This window comes from Ips typographus, linkage group LG3 (assembly GCF_016097725.1).
Source record: "Ips typographus isolate SLU linkage group LG3, UJ_Ityp_2.0, whole genome shotgun sequence".
NCBI lineage: Eukaryota > Metazoa > Arthropoda > Insecta > Coleoptera > Curculionidae > Ips > Ips typographus.
Genome location: NC_138424.1, coordinates 14,246,988 through 14,265,742, shown reverse-complemented (window position 1 = coordinate 14,265,742; position 18,755 = coordinate 14,246,988). Strand labels below are relative to the sequence as shown.

Genomic DNA, 18,755 nt, shown 5'->3' with positions numbered 1-18,755 from the left:
AAAAAGCTCAAAATCCTTTTCCAGGGAGCGAAGCGGAGAGGGTTTTTAGAAGGGTTAGGAAATGTAAAGCGGCTACCACCACTGTCTGGTTTGCAACCAGGAATCACACAACCAGCTTTTCCCATGTTTTTTAAAAAATCGATTAAGGAAACACTCTCAAAACAGAAAAAAATTCGATGCACAAAATAGCACAAAAATTACAACCAAAACAATTGTTTCCCTTAGGAACGCATATTAGAAATAGGAAATAGGGTTAAGATTTAGAAAAAAAAAATGACATGACAGTTTTGACACAAGTAAAATCTGACTGGCTCTCTTACTCTCTTGCGGTCATTTCGACTTCAAAGAACGTTCATATGCCTGGCTTCAGGCTACTCTATCTCAGTTTAGTGTCTATTTTTAGGTTGTTTATGATTATCACTTTTGACACAGGTAATTCGACCGTTATCCCGGATTGTCACCGTGTGACAGATGATTAACTTCGTCTTTTAGGTTGAGGTGTTGAATGGATTTGATTCCTTGTAAGTTTATATCATTTGCTTTATCATATAATAAAGTAGATGTTTTTATTCTTTAATTGAACACTAACTGAAACTTGAACGGCTTTTTCATTGCCTCAAAACTGCAATGTTTTGATTCCAACTGTCAGTGAGGATGACAATCATCAAGAATTATTTTGTTTACGTTCAAGATTAGCTGTAATTGGTCTATTTCATATCGCACGCTGAAAATTGCCTGTGATTGGTCTATTTCATATCGCACAGTTGCGTAAAGTCTAGAATTGTATATTCGTTCAACCGGTGGCAATTGCCTACTTATCCGTTCTCTAATCTGTTAAGGAACTAACCAATATCCCTACAGGAGTAGAAAAAAGGTTTTTTGACAAAATTTTGATTTGGTTTAAATAATTGTAATGACGTACGGGTAAACTCGCTCCGCGAGAAGGGTATATTGGTTTCCCATAACATTTAATAGGACACTTTACTTGAATCATCCTGTATATGAACAAAAAAAAAATATATGTTTAAGTGCAGTTAATGCAATATTCGATTTGGAATTTTTTATTACTATAATTCTGGCAAGAAAAATGTACCAAATTAAACATGACCAATAACAGCCATGAGAGTTTCTGTGACATATTCCAAAAATAAAAAGAAAAACTAAGATGTAGTAGCAGATTCGAAAGATCGAAAATTATAAGTTGAAAGCCTTATTCCTGTAACAATAGTATATTATTAACCAAGGTTTAGATCAGAGTTTCCCAAACTTTTTTCTTTCATAGACCACGTTGCGGACCCCCACCTACAAATTGTGAACCCCCATGTTTTTGTTACGCTAACGTAGACCCCCTTTGGGTCTTCCGTGGACTCTTGGGGGTCCACGTGGACCACTTTGGGAACCTCTGGTTTAGCCAGAAGCTTTTATTGACCGTATGTCAAGTTTACAGTTGATAGACAGCTTTCATTAACCAACAGACATAAGGTTAATGAAAGCTGTCTAAACCGTTGATAATATAGGATTTTTTCCACTATTAACAATATTTTTGATGCGCCTTTTATTGAAAATTTAAAAATTTAAGATAACAACAAAACAACAACATGAAGAGACAACCCATCGCCCTCTAATACAAGAAAGCCTAAAATGCCACTTTTAATGGCGGCGTTAGCGGTTTTCGTTTTATACACAAACGTATGCAGATGCAGCAAGAAATATGTATTTTTTTAATTGTTTCGTGTAATTGATTGCAAGTTGTGAGTGAAAAATCAAAAAAAAGTTTATTTCTGATCCAGATATGTATAGATAGAGCTTTTTTATACACAATCAAGTCCAGCCTAAACAAATTGGTTAGAACATTTGTCCTGAAAAGTACAACACACAGCAAACTAGTTTAAACATTGTTCAATGTAAGAAAATCTGTAAATCCTTGAAACTAGGTAAGCAAAACTGGTAAATGGTTCTTATGTTATTACCAAGAACATTCATTCAAAGTTATTTCCACAATACAAACTGTCACCAATATTCCCGCCATATTGGAATTTTTGACAAGCACTTTCTAGGCTTTCTAGTATAGTAGGCGGTGGACAACCTAATTTATCTGCCTCTGTCAAGTCAAGTATATTTCATATGTCAGATGTCTTAATGGACATTGACATTATTATTTACCTAGGTCAATAATATTTCCTTTTTTTGTCGTGTTTGTGCCAGACTAGAACTAGAGATTATACTCTATTATTGACCTAGGTCAACAATGACCATTAAGGTAGAGAAAACTAATTTCTCAAGTTACTAATCGGTCAATAATGGTATGTTTATTATGTTAGTAGTAGAAAAAATCTATTTTTCATTTTGATAAAACGATCGATGCAAAAATTCTCATGCAAAGATTTTCCTTAAAATATTTCAAAAAGAAGTAATATTAGTGTTCCTAATGCCATATCTTAAGCAAGGAAATTATATTTCTGTTAAAATTACTTGGCTTACCTCATTTTTTTTGAACATTGTATTACCTGTTTTCATAAATTTTGAACAAGTTTCAACCCAAATTAATAAAACAACATTTAGACAAAGTTTAAAAAGGTGCTATCTCTGTGTACAAGCAATAACTGCGCTTTAATTAAGGGAATTATTGGATCGAAGCTATAGTATGTACGTGAGCACTGAAAATAACCTCATTATTCACTTTTTATCTTAATACATGTACATTTATTAATAATTAAAAGTAGAACACGAAGGTTGAAACGTTCTGCAATTTTATATTCGTTTTAATTTTGTTTTACCAGAGAGTTGGTAATGGAAATTGGTTTGCTAATGAGCACTTCCAAGGTTAAACATAGATAATAACAAAGTATTTTAACGGAAACTCGATTTTCTTTGTCTTTTTCAGTCAAATAATATTCGACACAGAGATTGCTTAAGTTTCAATATACCGGGTCGTCTTCCGGTACATCGATCGTTTATGGAAAAAGTAATAAGAAAAATCTGAAAATTTGGCACTCCTTTTGTTACTTATTGTCTTGTTGACGTAGTTAAATTTGGGGAAAAATATTCCAGAATTGAAATTTCAATATATTGTTACGGTTTGGGCCTACTATGCTCGATACTTCTGAGAGCACTCGATTCGGGATGGAATCAAAGCGCCGCAATATCTGGCCGGACGCGTGTTAAAGTAGGCCACAGTTAGGAAGCGACACAGCTGGAAGCATCTTTGATATTCGACGTAAATCGCGAAGCGTTTTGCGGTTATTCTAGAACGTGGTTTGCGGATATAAAAGAAACGGTCTCGACGGCGGGAGTAGTGAATTTGGGAACGCGGTAAAGTTTAAATAGTGGAATAATTGTGGAATTGTAGTAGTGTTTTTAGTAGCTCAATTAATTATTGTACGGAGTGTTTTGAAGCGTAAATAAATTTATTAATTGTGAGTTAAATTGACTTTGTGTAAACCCACGGGAAAACTGTAACAATATTTACAAAACTTTTTTTTTTGGTGAAGAACACTCAGCCTTCTCCACAACAAACAGCAACTAAACAAATATTTTGTATTCATTTACCTCCACTTTGAGAACATGGACTACTACTACAAGTTCAATATATTTGTTGAAATTACTGGTTTATTTCTCTGTGTCCTTGCGTTGACGGTTCCGAAATTCTGAAAATTTCCTATAGATAATTTGCTTACGGTAGCTTGAGATAGTGTCCGTTTGTTCGAGTACCAGGAGGTCAATTTTTGACATAATACGTTAATTTACGTATACGATTATATGTAAATACAGGGTATTCCAAATGTTTCGAAACGGTCTACCTTTTTTCACAAGGTAAAAGCCACAAAGATGGTACTTTGGAATATCACGTATAGTTAAAAAATCTATCTCTTGATGGTCACTTTGAATTTTTAGGGTCTAGGTCTTCGGACCAGCGACATCCACCACCATTTTTCTAATGGATCGGTAACGATTTTAATCAATTTTTTTGTTCTTTCAAAATTCCTTGGATCCGCAAATAAGGTTTTGCAATGTTTTATTCAGGAAGTTTCGAGAAATCTGTGTTTAAACTTTGAGCAAAGAACAATAGGTTTCATTGTTGATATTTCAAAATTCCATCTTTGTAACTTTAATCCTGTGGAAAAAGGTAGACCGTTTTGAAACATTTGGAATACCATGTGTAGATAATAATATAATGATGCGTGCTGTCAAAAGCTTCTTCGCAAATTGGCGTATAATTTTCATGTTTCTAAAGTTGCGTATGGTCAAAAATAGACCCCCTGGCTGCAAATTTATCACACGTTCTTGAAATAGCTTTACGACTTTTGCCATAAATCATAAATAATAGTCTTGGTTCGTACAGTATAAACTTGGCGGAATGGCTAATTCGAGAGTTAATTATAATAAAACCAGTCTGCAATGATCATAAATAATGGCTGCATTCATAAGAACACATCGCTTAGCAATCGCTAAAAAATTTCCTTGTGAATGCACTAAAATAAATTGATTATTACTCGAAAAAGCATTACTTAAACGTCATTTTGTCCATCAAATATAAAATTCGATTTTAGTTTAGTTCTTATGATAAACTAGGTGCTTTTATTCGGGTGTTTTAAAAGAAAAACCTATCATAGGGAAACCGTGTGACAGAGAAGCAGAGATAATAAGAAAAAAAATAGACAAATAATACAAAAACGTAATAAAAAGTAGGAACAAATTTTCGGGCAATGTTGCCAGAAGCTTATCTGACTTCATCCACTGGGATTAAGAACATAATTTTGTTATTGGCCTGTTAGACCATTTCTACTTATTTCGATGAACGAGTGTTTACTGGGTTTTAGCACTTATTTTTGAAAAAAGGAATGACATTGTGATAACTCTCCAATGCCGTTATTTTCTCTTGTGTTAATAGTAAGTAGTAAGTACTACCTTCACACCTCAAAATTTTAAGTTTTGTGGAGACCTGAATGGTCAGTGTTGTAACATTTTGGCAAAATAGCAAAATTGTATGCTATTTACATAGAAATAAGATTAATAAAAGTGGCTGTAGGCTAGGAAGTGGCCCTCCCCAACTTACGTGTAAGGAACTGCCTCCATACAGTTCTGTTCAAGTCCTTTAGAACTATAAGTTGGTCAATGAGAGAATAAAGGGATTCAGAGAATAAGGGAATCATCTTGTAGTGAGTTTTTTGTTGTTGAAAGTTGTTGTCTTTTTAGGTAGTGTGTCCAAAGTATCGACTCAAAACACTGCAACTTCTACTGTGTCCAGTTGCCAAGTGAACCATATTTAAGAGACCAATTAACACAATATTTGAATGACTTGAAGGATAGGACCTAAGAATATGGTGTCATAAACTTAAAGTCTTCCATTCACTAAGCAATACACGATCAATCTGATTTAAGGTTTTGGTTGCTTTCAATCGAATTGCCAACGGACACCCAAATTAATGATCCATTTTAATCAAAATGTCAGCAATATAAAGGTTGCTGAGTAATTTTTTGATTGACATTATTATCTCGATCTCCTTTTTGAGATGACCTGCAAAATTAGTATATTTCTGGGCTGTTCCTAGATTTGATAACGCCATCTGTACTTTCTAACTCATAGAGTTGAGTACAGATATCACCAGATGTTGCACAACAACTACTAAATTAGGATTATTTTGTTTATGTCAAAATTTGTTGTAATTGGTTTTTTTTTGCAAAATTTTATTTCGCACGCTGAAAATTGTCTGTGATCAGTGAATGTGTGTGTCAGAAATCGACTGGTTTGTCACTCCATATCAGTTCAACGAGTGGCAATTGACTGCTTATCCGTTTTCTAAACTGTTAAGGAATTAATTAATATGTTGGTAAAAAATAATGTTTTCTACTTATTGGAACCAATACGATAAAACTTTTTACTTGTAAACTGGCATACAAATGACAAACAAACTAGTCAACAAAACACCTTACTTCACCTAAGGTCTGCCTTGCTTGCATAAACCCACATATCCTCCCCTTCCACCTAATGTAAGGTCGGTATGATCTAGCACCAGACAACTCTCAATTATCGACAGATTTGCGGGTGGTGCGCTGTGGCCTAGAATCTGGAGTTATACTGTCAGAATCACAATCCTCCACTGTACTGAATCATTCAAGTGAACTTCTTAAAATGCTTCTTTAGAACAATTGTTTCCCAAGTCTTCTACCTCACGATCATTCACTACTTTATTGCCTTGACAATTGGATTGTACGCTCTCTGATCTAAGACTACCCATTTGAGTCATGACACTTGATTAGTCCCTGGCAATCCATTTACTTCTTGAAATGGTAGAGAGAGTTGGCTAGTCGGATGCCATTTCCGAAGCTGGTTAAAAGGACGGCTAATAGTGTTATCGCCAATATCTACCGTTGCTAATGCCAAACCAATAACTTTGCGAGTAACCCAGTTGAAAGTTCAACTATTACATTTTCCCCTTCTTCAAAGTGACGATATCGAGTTCCTTGGCGACGATCAAATTGCCTCTCCGTCTATACTTGTGTCAGAGTTATTGGAAGAGCTGTCCGTGATCGAAACACATCCTATGGTGTTCTTAACCTGCGTTCAATAAATACTTCTGCTGGAGTTGGATCGTTCAGCTCTCTAGTGGACATATAGTTAAATGTCGCCACCAAATCCAAGCTGCTTGTCATCGACACTCTTCTTGAGCGTTTGAACCAAACGCATTCGTGGCAGCCAGCGCAATGAACTGTCAAATTCTGTGAGTATAAAAGCAAATTGCGTTCCATTGTCGGTGACAATTCTTTTTGGTGCTCCAAAATGGCGAGAAAGTCTGCGTATGTATTTTACCATAGCCGTCGTTGAAGCTGTAATCCACTCGGCATCCGTATACTAACTGAAGCTGTCAACTCTAGAATAAGGTTGTTTTGTGTCTCCCCTTGGGTTCAATCAAAGGTATCTTGCATGGAGCCGCTGCAGTTTTGCCACATTGCTGTCATCGCGGTCAATTCCTGGCTAAAAATAATGAAGATGCATTCGGCGGATACTAGGATGGCCCCGGTGTAAAATATTTTGTGCACAATCCCGAAGCGGAGAAGAAATCGTTTGGAGGCGTATATTATTGTAAACCTGTTTAGGTTTGTATATAGACCAGTAGAAGTTTGAAGTTAACAATGTTCATTGAATTCAAAGAGAACACCATTAAGGTTTGCAAGATCAATAACATTAGCTATGCTTATATCCGTAAGGCGCGTCATGAGTATATCATGACGGGGTTGAAATATTGACCTGGTATCAGCAAACCGAACATTAAGCGTGTTGTGTGTGTGTGTTACTTAGGTGATATGAGCTTTTAAGCGATTGAAGTTACTTTCACCAAAGGCTTGTAGTAATAACTCTACGCATTCAGTATCCAAGACGGCTTTTCTCGCTCCATCGAACGTAATCGACAGACCTTGTGTCTGGCAAATCATTCTGGAAACGTGAAAGCTGCTTTAGGGTCATAAACAAGTGTTCCTAAACGCTTTGCTAACGAATTGAAGTCGCAGGGTAGTTCCTTCCTTTCTTCTCAACATATGTACTAAGCTCCCTTATCTGATTTTGGTATGTTTTTGCTTGATATAACCCCATCACTACTCCTACAGAGAATTATATCGTGGAAACGACTGTGTGTTATTCCCTCCTCCTGGTATTCAATATTCATACAACTCCACTGAAAATGGTCTTCTTTCTGAACTTCTCTTTGAATTCCTTAATAGTTTGTCACTGACAAACTTGCAGGCAATGGACGAATATGTAATCGCAGCCTAATTCTAAACCTAATAACTTTCAATACCTACTTTTCAAGATAAGAGCGCGAGAGGCATTAAGTAAGTAAGTCTACTTATAACTATAAGATATGAAATAGACCAATTACAGGTAATCTTGACAGTAAAAAAACATCATTTTGTGTGTCATACCAAAACATTGCATTTTGGAGCAAAAAAAAATAGCGTGTGTTTCAATTACAGTGTAAATAATTTACAGTGAGCGGCAAATGAACTGAAAATGATAATTATTTAAAAATTAGGTTTTTATTTTATGAAAGATTGGTCAAACCCGTTGACTACTGTTTTGAATTTCACATTTTTTCGTAAAATAAGTCTATATTATCCACCAGGATTTTGTAGATGTTCAAAGCCCTATATTAACCGCTTGCTAAAATGAAATGTACTTTCTTTTAGGTAAACTAAACCATCTTTTAAAACAATATATGTTTTAGTCATGATTGAAATAATTGTTTACAGTTGAGTCAATAATTAAATGTAATTTGTTCCATCAGTTACGGTTGAGCAGCAATCTGTAAGACCGTCCTTAATCGGTTATATTAGCAAATTAAATTATGGGCTTCCTGTAACAACAAATCAGACTAAGTACTGTGAAATGATACGCTTTATGGTTTTGCTACATAGGAATATTGGTTTTAACTTAAGTGAATTCCTTAGGCTTCATTGACATACTTTATTTGTTAGCAAATCAGTTTTCAACTACAGATTCCTGCGACGCGTCTCTAAATAATTCGGATTCCTCCAAAACGAATAAATTGGCAGTATTACTAATTTCGCTGCTTTCATATTTAATTTCTACAGTAAGAATCGAAGACGTCTGCTCGTTAATATTAACTTGGCTCGCAAATGAAGTGCTTCTAACAGTATTTTGTTCAGATAAAGGTAATATGTCTGGGCATGAGAATCTGGGTAGGTTTTTTGTAGGTATGCTCACTTCTGAGGTTGGAATTTGTATAGGGGAGCAGCTCCTGCTCGTCATCTTGCAACGTAAGATTGGGAGTTTGTTTGATTTGAATTTGTAGTCTTCGACTATTCTGGTTTTATTATAGCAGCGAATGTTTGACCGGGAAGAATCGAGGCTTGACAAAACTTTTGCGCTGTGATTGTCCACACATTCAGTCGCCACTAACTAAAATAAAGTAAAAAGAGTAAATTTTAGTTTTTTATTGTTTTTTGTTTACTTCACCTTGGGCGAGTTAGATTTTGTCAAATTGATGTACCGGTTTAAAAATATTATTTGATCTTTTTGCTCCGATAATTTGCTTTTCATATAGGATAGTTCTTCGGACTGCGAGGCTACAATTTTTTCTAATTCTGTAAAAACATATTCAAATAAAAGAAAATCTAATCTAATCTAATAGAATACGTATTAGCTTATATTTAGATTAGTATTCGTTAACATACCATAATAAGTGCGAAAAATACTACTTTACAGAACGAGGCTGACGTTGCCCAAACAATGCGAATAGCAGTTTTAGCACGCTTTTTGCATATTATGTTTTTTGTCAATTTACATTCAATTAAACAAAATTGATTAGAAAATCAAACATACAGTTATTACATTTCTGATCTAAATACCTAGGGTGGCCATTTAACGAGCCTAACCATCGGAAACCATAAATAATAATATGGGGTCGCCTACCAAAGTGTAATTTAAGGTTCAAAATATAAACTTAATACAGTTTATGTCAGATAATATGGTCAAAAGAATAGATCCTAAATACTAAGTTTCATAATTTACTAGTTGTATATGACTAACCTACAAAGCATTATCGAAAATATAAAATACAGATGGCCAAACAGACATAGAATGGACTACTAAAAGAAAAAAAAACATTACGTAAAAAAAGGTCCAAGCCAAAGTCCAAAATTACAACTGATTGAAATTTGAATTGAAATACTCTTCGGGGGAGTAGAAAGTTGACTAATAAGGACCTTTTTTATTCGAATTTTAAAAACAACTCTCTTATCCTAACAGGCAAAGCATTAAAATATTTAATAGCCAAATACTCCGGGCCATCCCGACACCTTTGCAGGCGCCTGTAAGCCGGAACCAGATCATCCCTGGCACGAGTGCTATAGGTATGCATTTGCCGATGAGTTGGAAAAAGGTCTAGGTTTCCCTTACACACACCAGGCACGCAAACAAATAAAGACAAGGCACAGTCAAAACCCTAAAATCAATGAAGGCACTTTTGCAGTCCTCTCTATAACTCAAACCAGACACTACCCTCACAGAACTCTTCTGCAGTCCGAAAACCCTGTGCCTCCCCGCCGAATGTCCCCATGCAAGGATTGCATAGCTAATGTGTGTATGAAAAATTGCGAAATAAGCTGTTCGTATTACACCAGCAGAGACATGCCGGAGAAGATAGACGCTCCTGGTAAGTTTCCCTGCAAGGGCATCAGCGTGCTCGCATCACTGTAGTTTGGGTCACACCCAGAAATGTCACTTCTGGGACAATTGTGTGCCCAACCATTCTCTAAGGGAGAAAACTACCATCTGCGTCTTCTCTGCATTCAGCAGCAGCCTATTAGAGCAGAACCAGTCCTCTGTCCTCTCCCGTGCCAACCTGGCAGCCCCCAACCCCTCATCCAACGTATCAGCAGAAAGAGTTTGGTCATTAGGAAGGTCATCGATATATATTAAAAACAATATAGGCCCAAGAATTGACCCTTGGGAGACACCTATGTTAATCTCACTCATCGCCGAAGACCCCTGCCACCCTCACAACTTGATGCCTGCGTTCCAGGTATGAGCTAATAAAATTCACACTCGTGGTGTCAAAATTGTAATATTTGAGTTTGAGAAGGAGGATAACATGATCGACACAGTCAAAGGCCTTGCTCAAATCCAAAAATAAAACAGGATCATACTGCTTATTTTGGATGGCGTCTAAAATAGCAGATACAAGATCTAATATGTCCTGAACTGTACTTCTCTTTTTTCTGAAACCAAACTGACGTGGCGAAAAAATATTTTCAGTATTGAAGAAAGTATTTAATTGCCATTATTTCGCATATATTTTGTATTCGTTATACAGGGTGTCCAAGTCTGGAATATTGCCAATATCTCAAAAACTACTTATTTTATTTTTCTCAAAGTTGTAGAAATGCCTGGCCGAACACACCATTAAATGGCATGATGGCCAAGACAAACAAGGGAATAGGACCGGGAGTGTTTAGGCCACGAAGAAAAAAAAAAGCCAAAACTTCATTTATAGGACCTGAACCCACCCTTCTGTGGCTTAGAGGTTTACACCTGTAAACACGAGCTCAAATTGAAGGAGGAACACGATTATCCAAGAGAACTCCAAGAGCCAAGCTTTGGGAGCGACTTACTGGATTGGCGCACTCTAAGAAACTTCTTGGAGCTTATAACCGAGAAGGGAGTAAAGAATTTGTAAAATTGAGCAAAAGAAACCTATGATCACTCACAGGTTTCCTCTAAGTACACTGTCGCTTGAGAGGCAACCTGAAGCGAATAGGCCTAGAAAAACACGAAGACTGCAGATTTTGTGGGGATGAGAAAGAGACTCTTGAATACCTGTAGTCAAATTGCAAACGCAAGTTTGTGTCGAATCGTGATTTTAAATGCTGTTTTGTGATACTCTGAATTCGAAACAAAGTGAAATATTTGATAAAGCGTTCTCTATAGTATTTGACTTGTATCGAGCTCACAGCATTTACAATCATGATTCGCAATCCGACTGCTGCTTTGTGAATGTGATGCAATCTCAAACAGAAGGACCAACTTGTTTGGTAGCAGTATCATCAATATCGTGGTATAATGGGGTGATTTTTGCTCTAAAATTAACTCAGCTGCTAGCCTTTATTAAGGCCTTGAAGCTGGAGGAGAGTAGCGTTAACCCAGATCCTAGTAACAATAGGCCTTAAGGCCGCAGTCACCCCGACAAATACAATCTTCAAGACCAAAAATGCCTTTTTCTAATGTGGAAACTCGCGTTATGCTTGAAATTGATTATAAAACGCATACAAATTCTGTAGCTGCTTTCCAAACCTATTTTCAACGCTTTTTCGGCTACATCAACCCCATAGAACGTAATTCAAATTGATACACAAGCGAACACGGCTCATTTAGCAAGCCGAGGAAGAAAGATTATCAAACGAAGAGGTTTTACAAATGGTATGGTATATTGTTGTGGTTGTTGTTCAAGAGTTTCAATGGCCCCTTGCTTAACAACCAACCTGGCCTGAAGCATCTGTCTAAACCTTGGTTAATAACATACAATTTTCTACGACCCCTATAGAAAATAAAACTTTCCTCCCTCATTTGAGGGATAAAAAAGTCACTTTTACTCCCTAGGAAGTAGATAAGATATCTGAGATACGGGGTAGCTCAAAAGTGATATTTTTCTCTGTATCTTAAAAATGAAAATAGTTATAAAAATTCTTTTGACGCCATGAAAAACATATTTTTTGAGGTGGTTGGACCTTAAAAAACACCAAAAATCAAATCATTTTTTTCTAAATATCTGGAATACGCCATTTATTTGGCCTCCTAACATACAAGGATGAAAACCAGGCGACACTGCGTTTCTGCTTATTAATTTCATGCACATATTATTCATGTTTAATTTCATTCTTAATACTTTGAAGTTATTATCTGATGAAACACAAATAAGATGAAACACATGTCACCCGGTTATCATCCTTTTTTATTTCTGCTACTACTACTTGCTTTGCGGAAAAACCCAAACAACACTCTTTTGCCAAAAGCGTACCGAAGGCAATTTATTTGAAAGCTTAAGACACAAAGTAATAATTTCTTTGTGCAATTTAAAGTATTGTTTTAGCTAATTCCCTTAACAAGCCACAAAACAAAAATAGAATGATATAACAATGAAATAAGGTAGGAGTAAATGTTTTGAAAATGACAAAATAAAGAAACAAATTCACACTCAAAACATTATTGCCTGTCTATTACACTGTTACGTTATCCATCACATTTGTTTGATTTTCAGCATAGTTATAAGAGATTGTATGAGTGATACCTTTCAATTTTTGTTCTTTCAAGTCTACTTCTTGCCACAGTTTCCGTTCAACATGCGAAACATTCGGTTGCTTCTCCACTAACTGAGCGTAAGCTTCTCTAATAGCTTGTAAGTCGTCAACTTGCGACTTATAGGCGTCTCTTTCTGTTTTAAGCCTCATCATTGCAGTTCTCTGTTCCTTTTTAAGCTAATAAGCAATGTTAGTAGTATGCGTAGAATTAAGAGCTAGTCTATCAAATTAAAAACCTCGTCCAATTCCTCCTTCAATGATTTATTAGCATTCCTAGCGCTGGTTTGATCTATCATAGCTTGGGTCAACTTTTCCCTGAGATCTGCAACTTCTGTTTTAGACTCTTCAACTTCTTTCTGAACTTCTTTTTTCAGTTTACTTTTTATGAGGTCGACTTCTGTTCTAACCATTTCGAAAAACCTTAATAGCAAACATGACAAAATTTTAATAAAACTATAAAATTTGTGAAATAAATTTATTACTTTATTTCTTCTTCTGTTTTTATACCCCATCGGTCATAGTTGTCTTCCGTTAACAAGTTGTTTCCACCAGCAATGTTGATAAAAAGAAGTACCCGATTGGGTTCTGGACTGTTGGTTTTAGATAATTCACACTCAAACTTACGTTTTTGCTCTTTAGTCATTTCTAATAATACCCGAGCCTCTGAGTTGATCTTATTCAGCAGCTTACTGATACAACTTTCTGGCAATAGGAAAATTAGTCATTAAGTAAGTCAAGTTCTACCTAGCGCGAATAAATTATACATTTCTGAAGACTATTCTAAAAGCTCGGAGATTAAACTAACAAAGAGCAGAAATTTATGCATTCTCCTACTCTATCTAGCTATTCATAAATTCCTGCTTATGGTTCTCGCATTGAATAAGGCAAGCGTTGCCAGAAGCAAATCCGGCACAGAAACGCAATTTATTTGCAATTTTATTTCTCCACGGTTCCCATTTTGCTTGTGCTTTCCTACATTGCGCATTCAGATTTGTTTTTCAGACTGCGATATATACCTTCATTTTTCAAGTAAGTGCTGTTGAGTTCCCACTGTAGGTTATTTAAAATTTTCTCGATAAGGCTGAGTTCTTGGATTCGGTGTTTGTCCGCCGATTGTTGTTCAAAAATCCGTTTCAATTGGTGCTCTAAATGAAGATTTTCTATTTGAACTTCGGCTAAGCATGTACGATTAATACGTTCTTCGATTGGGATGGAATAGACTTGCTCAACTACAAAAAATATTATTAAGTGCCTACATATTTACATATTTTCCAATTTGTAGGTATTTTATGTTTTGCAAAGCCAAAATTTTACAATACTAATTTAAACTTTTGAAATATAGTTGCATTTATAACATAGCACTTGATAATTATTCTATATTTTTGTACTGAAGTGTTAATATTGGATTTAAATCTTAACGAAAATAGTTTTTGCTCGGTGGCTATGTTACATATTACCAAAATCGCATTTTATTATTATATAACATACATATAAGGCCGTATTGAACTCCAATCATTTCATTCAAATGCGATTGGAAGAAGCACGAAAAATACCACAAAATGAGTCAAAACTCGCTTCTTTTCACCTTTACGAGATACTGAATTTCAAAAAGTACATAAAACTGTTTAGAAGGGATTTGGATAATACAGATGACGGCATTTTACTAAACGGCGTACTTCTTAATAATATAAGGTACGCTGACGACACAGTCATAATTGCAGACACAGTTGAGGGTCTCCAGAGGCTAATAGAAGTTTGCAAAACCTACAACATGCGTTTAAAGACAAATAAAATTTATAATAATAAACAAACAAGATACTGATGGCCAGTTTTATGCAAATGGTTCCAAACTGGAAAAGTTTATATCGATAAACTACCGGGGCACATTTCTTAACAACAAATGGGAACAAATAAATGAAGTTAAGATCCAAATTGAGAAGAGTAGAACAGTGTGCTGTGCAATTTAAATACAGGCTTGCACCTCAGAGTCACAGTTAGATGCTACGTTTTCTCAATACTAACGTATGGGGTGGACCGACGGCATGTAAAGGTCTGGAAGCACTTGAGATGTGGTGGTAGAAACGTATTCTTAGAATATCATGGATTTACTATAGCGTACGAGAAAACAAAAAGGAGTTGTTTCTTGGTTTTATGATTTTGAGATTAAATACACCCCAAGAATTTGGAAGTACTTTCTAGTAATTCGCCGCATATTTCGTTGGGCGCATCAGGTACTATGTCAATAGGCAACGGGCTGCGCAGGTGGCAGTTAACGTGTTAAACGTAATCAAAGAACGCAAACTTTTATACTTTGGACATGTCATGCAAAACCAGAAATATAGCCTACTTCAGCTTATTATGCAGAGCAAGCTTAAGAGCATCCTGAGAAGAGGTCCTGGAAGACGAGGAATATCGTGGCTGGGAAATCTTGATTTTGAAAGACAATGAACAGGAGTGACATCTATGGATCTATTCCGGGCCATAGTAATCGCCAAAACCCACTCAGAATAAGACCCAAAAAGAAGATCGCATAAGAAGATACTTTGCTGTGCATTGGAACCCTTCTGTACCTAAATAAAGAAAATCCAAAATTGCACTTTTCACAACATTCACTTTTTTTTATTTTTTACAGGCCAAGCCTTAATTTGAACAACAATCAATTTCATTCCACCGCCTGGAGAGAACATGAAACATAGTACAAAACGAGCCAAGACTCGAGCTTTTGACATTTTTGAGATATTGAATTTCAAACAGAAGGTAAAAAACCCAACACGTACGTAAAAGGGGGAACCATATTTCAAATCAAATAGTATATTACATACTCAGGTGGAAAGTGTTTGATTTCTGTCGAGATGTTAGGTAGTTCGCCGAGACGAAGTAGAGGTGAACTTTATCTCGAGACAGAAATTAAACTTTCTACCGTGGTTTGTATACTATTTTATTTTCAACCATCTATCAAAATCTCATCGAACTTCTAATAAATCTTCAGTTGAACTGTTGATTGCTAATAGTCTCCAAACAATAAGGTAGTATAGGTACGAGTAGTTATTACTTCAACCACAATAAACGACTGGTGATTTGTTTACAATCTTGACAACGTCATTATTGTGCTATTCCGTCTTTAATATTTTGAGCTGAAACGTTTCTAAAAGTGCTTTTAACATGGAGATTTCTGAAGACGCAGTTGTTACTCATCATCACCTGAGCTGCGAGCTGTTGCAGAGGTGGCGGCACAGTCTCTTAGCTATAAAAAGTAAGCCCAGATATGACAAAACGCATATTGACATTCACCCGGGTGGAAAATGACATTTATCCGGGTGGAAGTGAGTACTTTCCACCCGGGTGGAAAGACAAAGCAGGTAATTTTCATCTTTCCACCTGGTTTACACATAAGAAATAACGTTATTATATACCTGGTTGAAAATAAAATTTTGCGGATATTTCCATTTTCCAACCCGCCTGGCCAGCGTGGAAGATTATGGCTAAATGCCTTTCCTGAAGGAAAGAGGCCTAAACCACAGTCGGGTAAAAAGGACTGGTAACTAACTAACTAACTAACGTAAAAAACATGGAACGCCGTTTGTCCACAGGTGAGCTGTTTCTGATGATGCGATGCACACAGTAAAATAGGATCACAAGTAGTCCAGGCAACGAATTCTCAAAAAAGCTATAGAGGAAACGTTTAGAACACAATTTTTGACTCCGTAACTTTGTTTGAACTAGTTAGGAGGTGAACATAGTCCCCGGCCTTAGCCCTTGGGCCGGTGGAGTGATTAAAAGTCTAATTTTTCGGTGTTTTTGCTTATCTCAACTGCAATCGCGTGCGGAAAAGTATAGCTTTTCGCACTTGACAATGACATTTGTTGGACGATGCCTATAATCTCTATAAGAAAAGTGTGTGTCAAATATATCATCTCTTTGCTCCATCTTGATTTGGTAGTGCCTTCTAGGTTAAATTTTCGTAACATGGCTAGTCAAAAATTGTAAAAAATGTCCACATTTGGCTTTAAAAAAGATTTTAATGCTTCCAACGAAACTTTAACTAGATTGACTTAATTACCTTTTGAGTTAATTATGACGTCTAAATTACTTTGATTTTTTTGTCTACAAGGGGAATTTTCGATGCTTGAAAGTAAGTTTTACCTGTCCCAGGCATTTGAAGTTAAATTTTGGGAACTTAGTAAAATTCTAAAACTCTTAGCTCCTATTTGCATCGTTGTGACAAAACGAGTGAAAAAAGTCAGTCTTTAAGTCCTAATCTAGGTATAGTAATTTTACTAAGAAGAATTTTTAATTATCGTTACAGGAGTACAGGAGAAGTAGTATTACTCTGTATGTATGTAGAAGTAGTTCAGTACCAAACAACAATTACATCCAAAAAGGATTATTTTGTTCTGACTTTGCTCAGGGTGCAACTAAAGTTTAAATGTTAACATTTATACAAGATTTTCGTCAAATATAATTGTATTTAATACTGTAACAATCCGAGGGTTTCATTTTGCAAAAACTTTTTCAAAAATAAACTTACCAATTGCGTTCCGCTCCTCTTCAATTATCAATACACGGTCGCAACAAATTTTGAAGCCATCCAGCTTGCTTCCCAAAGCTATTGTGGCGGTCAATAGTTTATCGAACAAACTAACTCCTGCGGGGTCAGAAACAAAGCTTTTGAATTGTTCCTTGAAATCCTTTGATTTAGGCTATGATGACCATTAATTAATTAATGGTTTGGGCTTAAAAGCTTTCTCGTTTTACCAACACCTACCTGATGAGCTTTAACAATCTCGCACAGTTTGTTAACGATCTTTCGCAGTATAAACTCTTGATCTTTTAGGGCATTTCCAATTTTATATTCTAGCTGGCTCATGCGTTCGTGTAGTAGCAGTAATTTGGTTTTGATGCCGCTCTGCTTGCAGAATTTGTTTATCGCCAAATTTAAGGGTAAGCTGTCTTCGGAAGCCTGGGGCATGCACTGAAAATTAATGGCAAGAACCGAAGAGGGCGATTAGCTCTGCTCTAGATCGATAATCTCTCTGAGATTAGATAGGCTATAATATGACCATTAATTTAAATATCTGTACATATGTATATATGTATAGGGGACAAAACAAAATGCGCGAATTATAGAGGAATCTCACTCCTAAACACGGCATATAAAACCTTCTCAAACATCATTCTTAGTAGACTAATCCCTTATGCTGAAAATGTCCTAGGCTAATATCAAGCCGGGTTTAGGGCAAACAGATCAACAATAGATCAACTATTCACGCTGAGACAACTTCTAGAAAAGGGATGGGAGTATAACAGACCCATACACAATCTTTTCATAGACTTTCGACAGGCATATGATAGCGTAGAAAGAAGCCAAGTATGGAATGCCATGGCGGAGTTCTCAATACCAAAGAAACTCATTCGGATGACCAAAGTCTGTATGGAGGGTGGAATATCTAAAGTGCGTGTAAATAATAAACTCTCTAGCAGCTTTGAAATCAACAGTGGACTTAAACAGGGCGATGCGTTATCTCCACTACTTTTTAACCTTGTATTGGAGAAAGCCATGAGGTCGGCCGAAATAAAAACAGAACTGCTATCGGCTCAAGGTCCCAAGCTGCTACTCGCATATGCGGATGACATAGATCTCGTTGGAGACTCCACCCTATCCACGAAAGACATTTTCAACAAGGTGGAAGGAGCAACAAGTAAAGTAGGGCTGAAGATCAATGAAGAGAAGACGAAATATATGTGTATAAATAGAACAACACGAAGAGACAGAATAGGGCAAAATGTGACGATCAACACCTTTAATTTCGAAAGAGTACAACGTTTTAAGTACCTGGGGGCCGTAATCACAGCGGACAACGATGTTACCGAAGAAATAAAAAACAGAATCCAATCTGCAAACCGCTGTCTGTTTGCACTGAATAAGCTCATAAAATCAAAAA

At 36.2% G+C, this 18,755-nt stretch overlaps 2 protein-coding genes across 3 annotated transcripts in view; both read right to left on the bottom strand.

The window, feature by feature from the left end:
- The window catches only part of Liprin-gamma (liprin protein kazrin), a 146,866-nt gene that overhangs the window by 90,327 nt on the left and 37,784 nt on the right, over positions 1 to 18,755 (bottom strand).
- The window catches only part of LOC145727146 (uncharacterized), a 28,086-nt gene continuing 17,778 nt past the window's right edge, over positions 8,448 to 18,755 (bottom strand). The window contains exons 3-10 of one of the 2 annotated variants that reach the window (XM_081976622.1): positions 17,579 to 17,785; positions 17,342 to 17,513; positions 13,830 to 14,042; positions 13,296 to 13,515; positions 13,050 to 13,233; positions 12,804 to 12,990; positions 8,975 to 9,102; positions 8,448 to 8,917 (exon numbers count right to left, since the gene is read on the bottom strand). In XM_081976622.1, coding sequence (XP_081832748.1) covers positions 8,477 to 8,917; positions 8,975 to 9,102; positions 12,804 to 12,990; positions 13,050 to 13,233; positions 13,296 to 13,515; positions 13,830 to 14,042; positions 17,342 to 17,513; positions 17,579 to 17,785 — 1,752 coding nt within the window. In that variant the 3' untranslated portion in view covers positions 8,448 to 8,476. The remainder of the gene's footprint in view (positions 8,918 to 8,974; positions 9,103 to 12,803; positions 12,991 to 13,049; positions 13,234 to 13,295; positions 13,516 to 13,829; positions 14,043 to 17,341; positions 17,514 to 17,578; positions 17,786 to 18,755) is intronic. The other variant, XM_081976623.1, reaches the window with a different exon arrangement.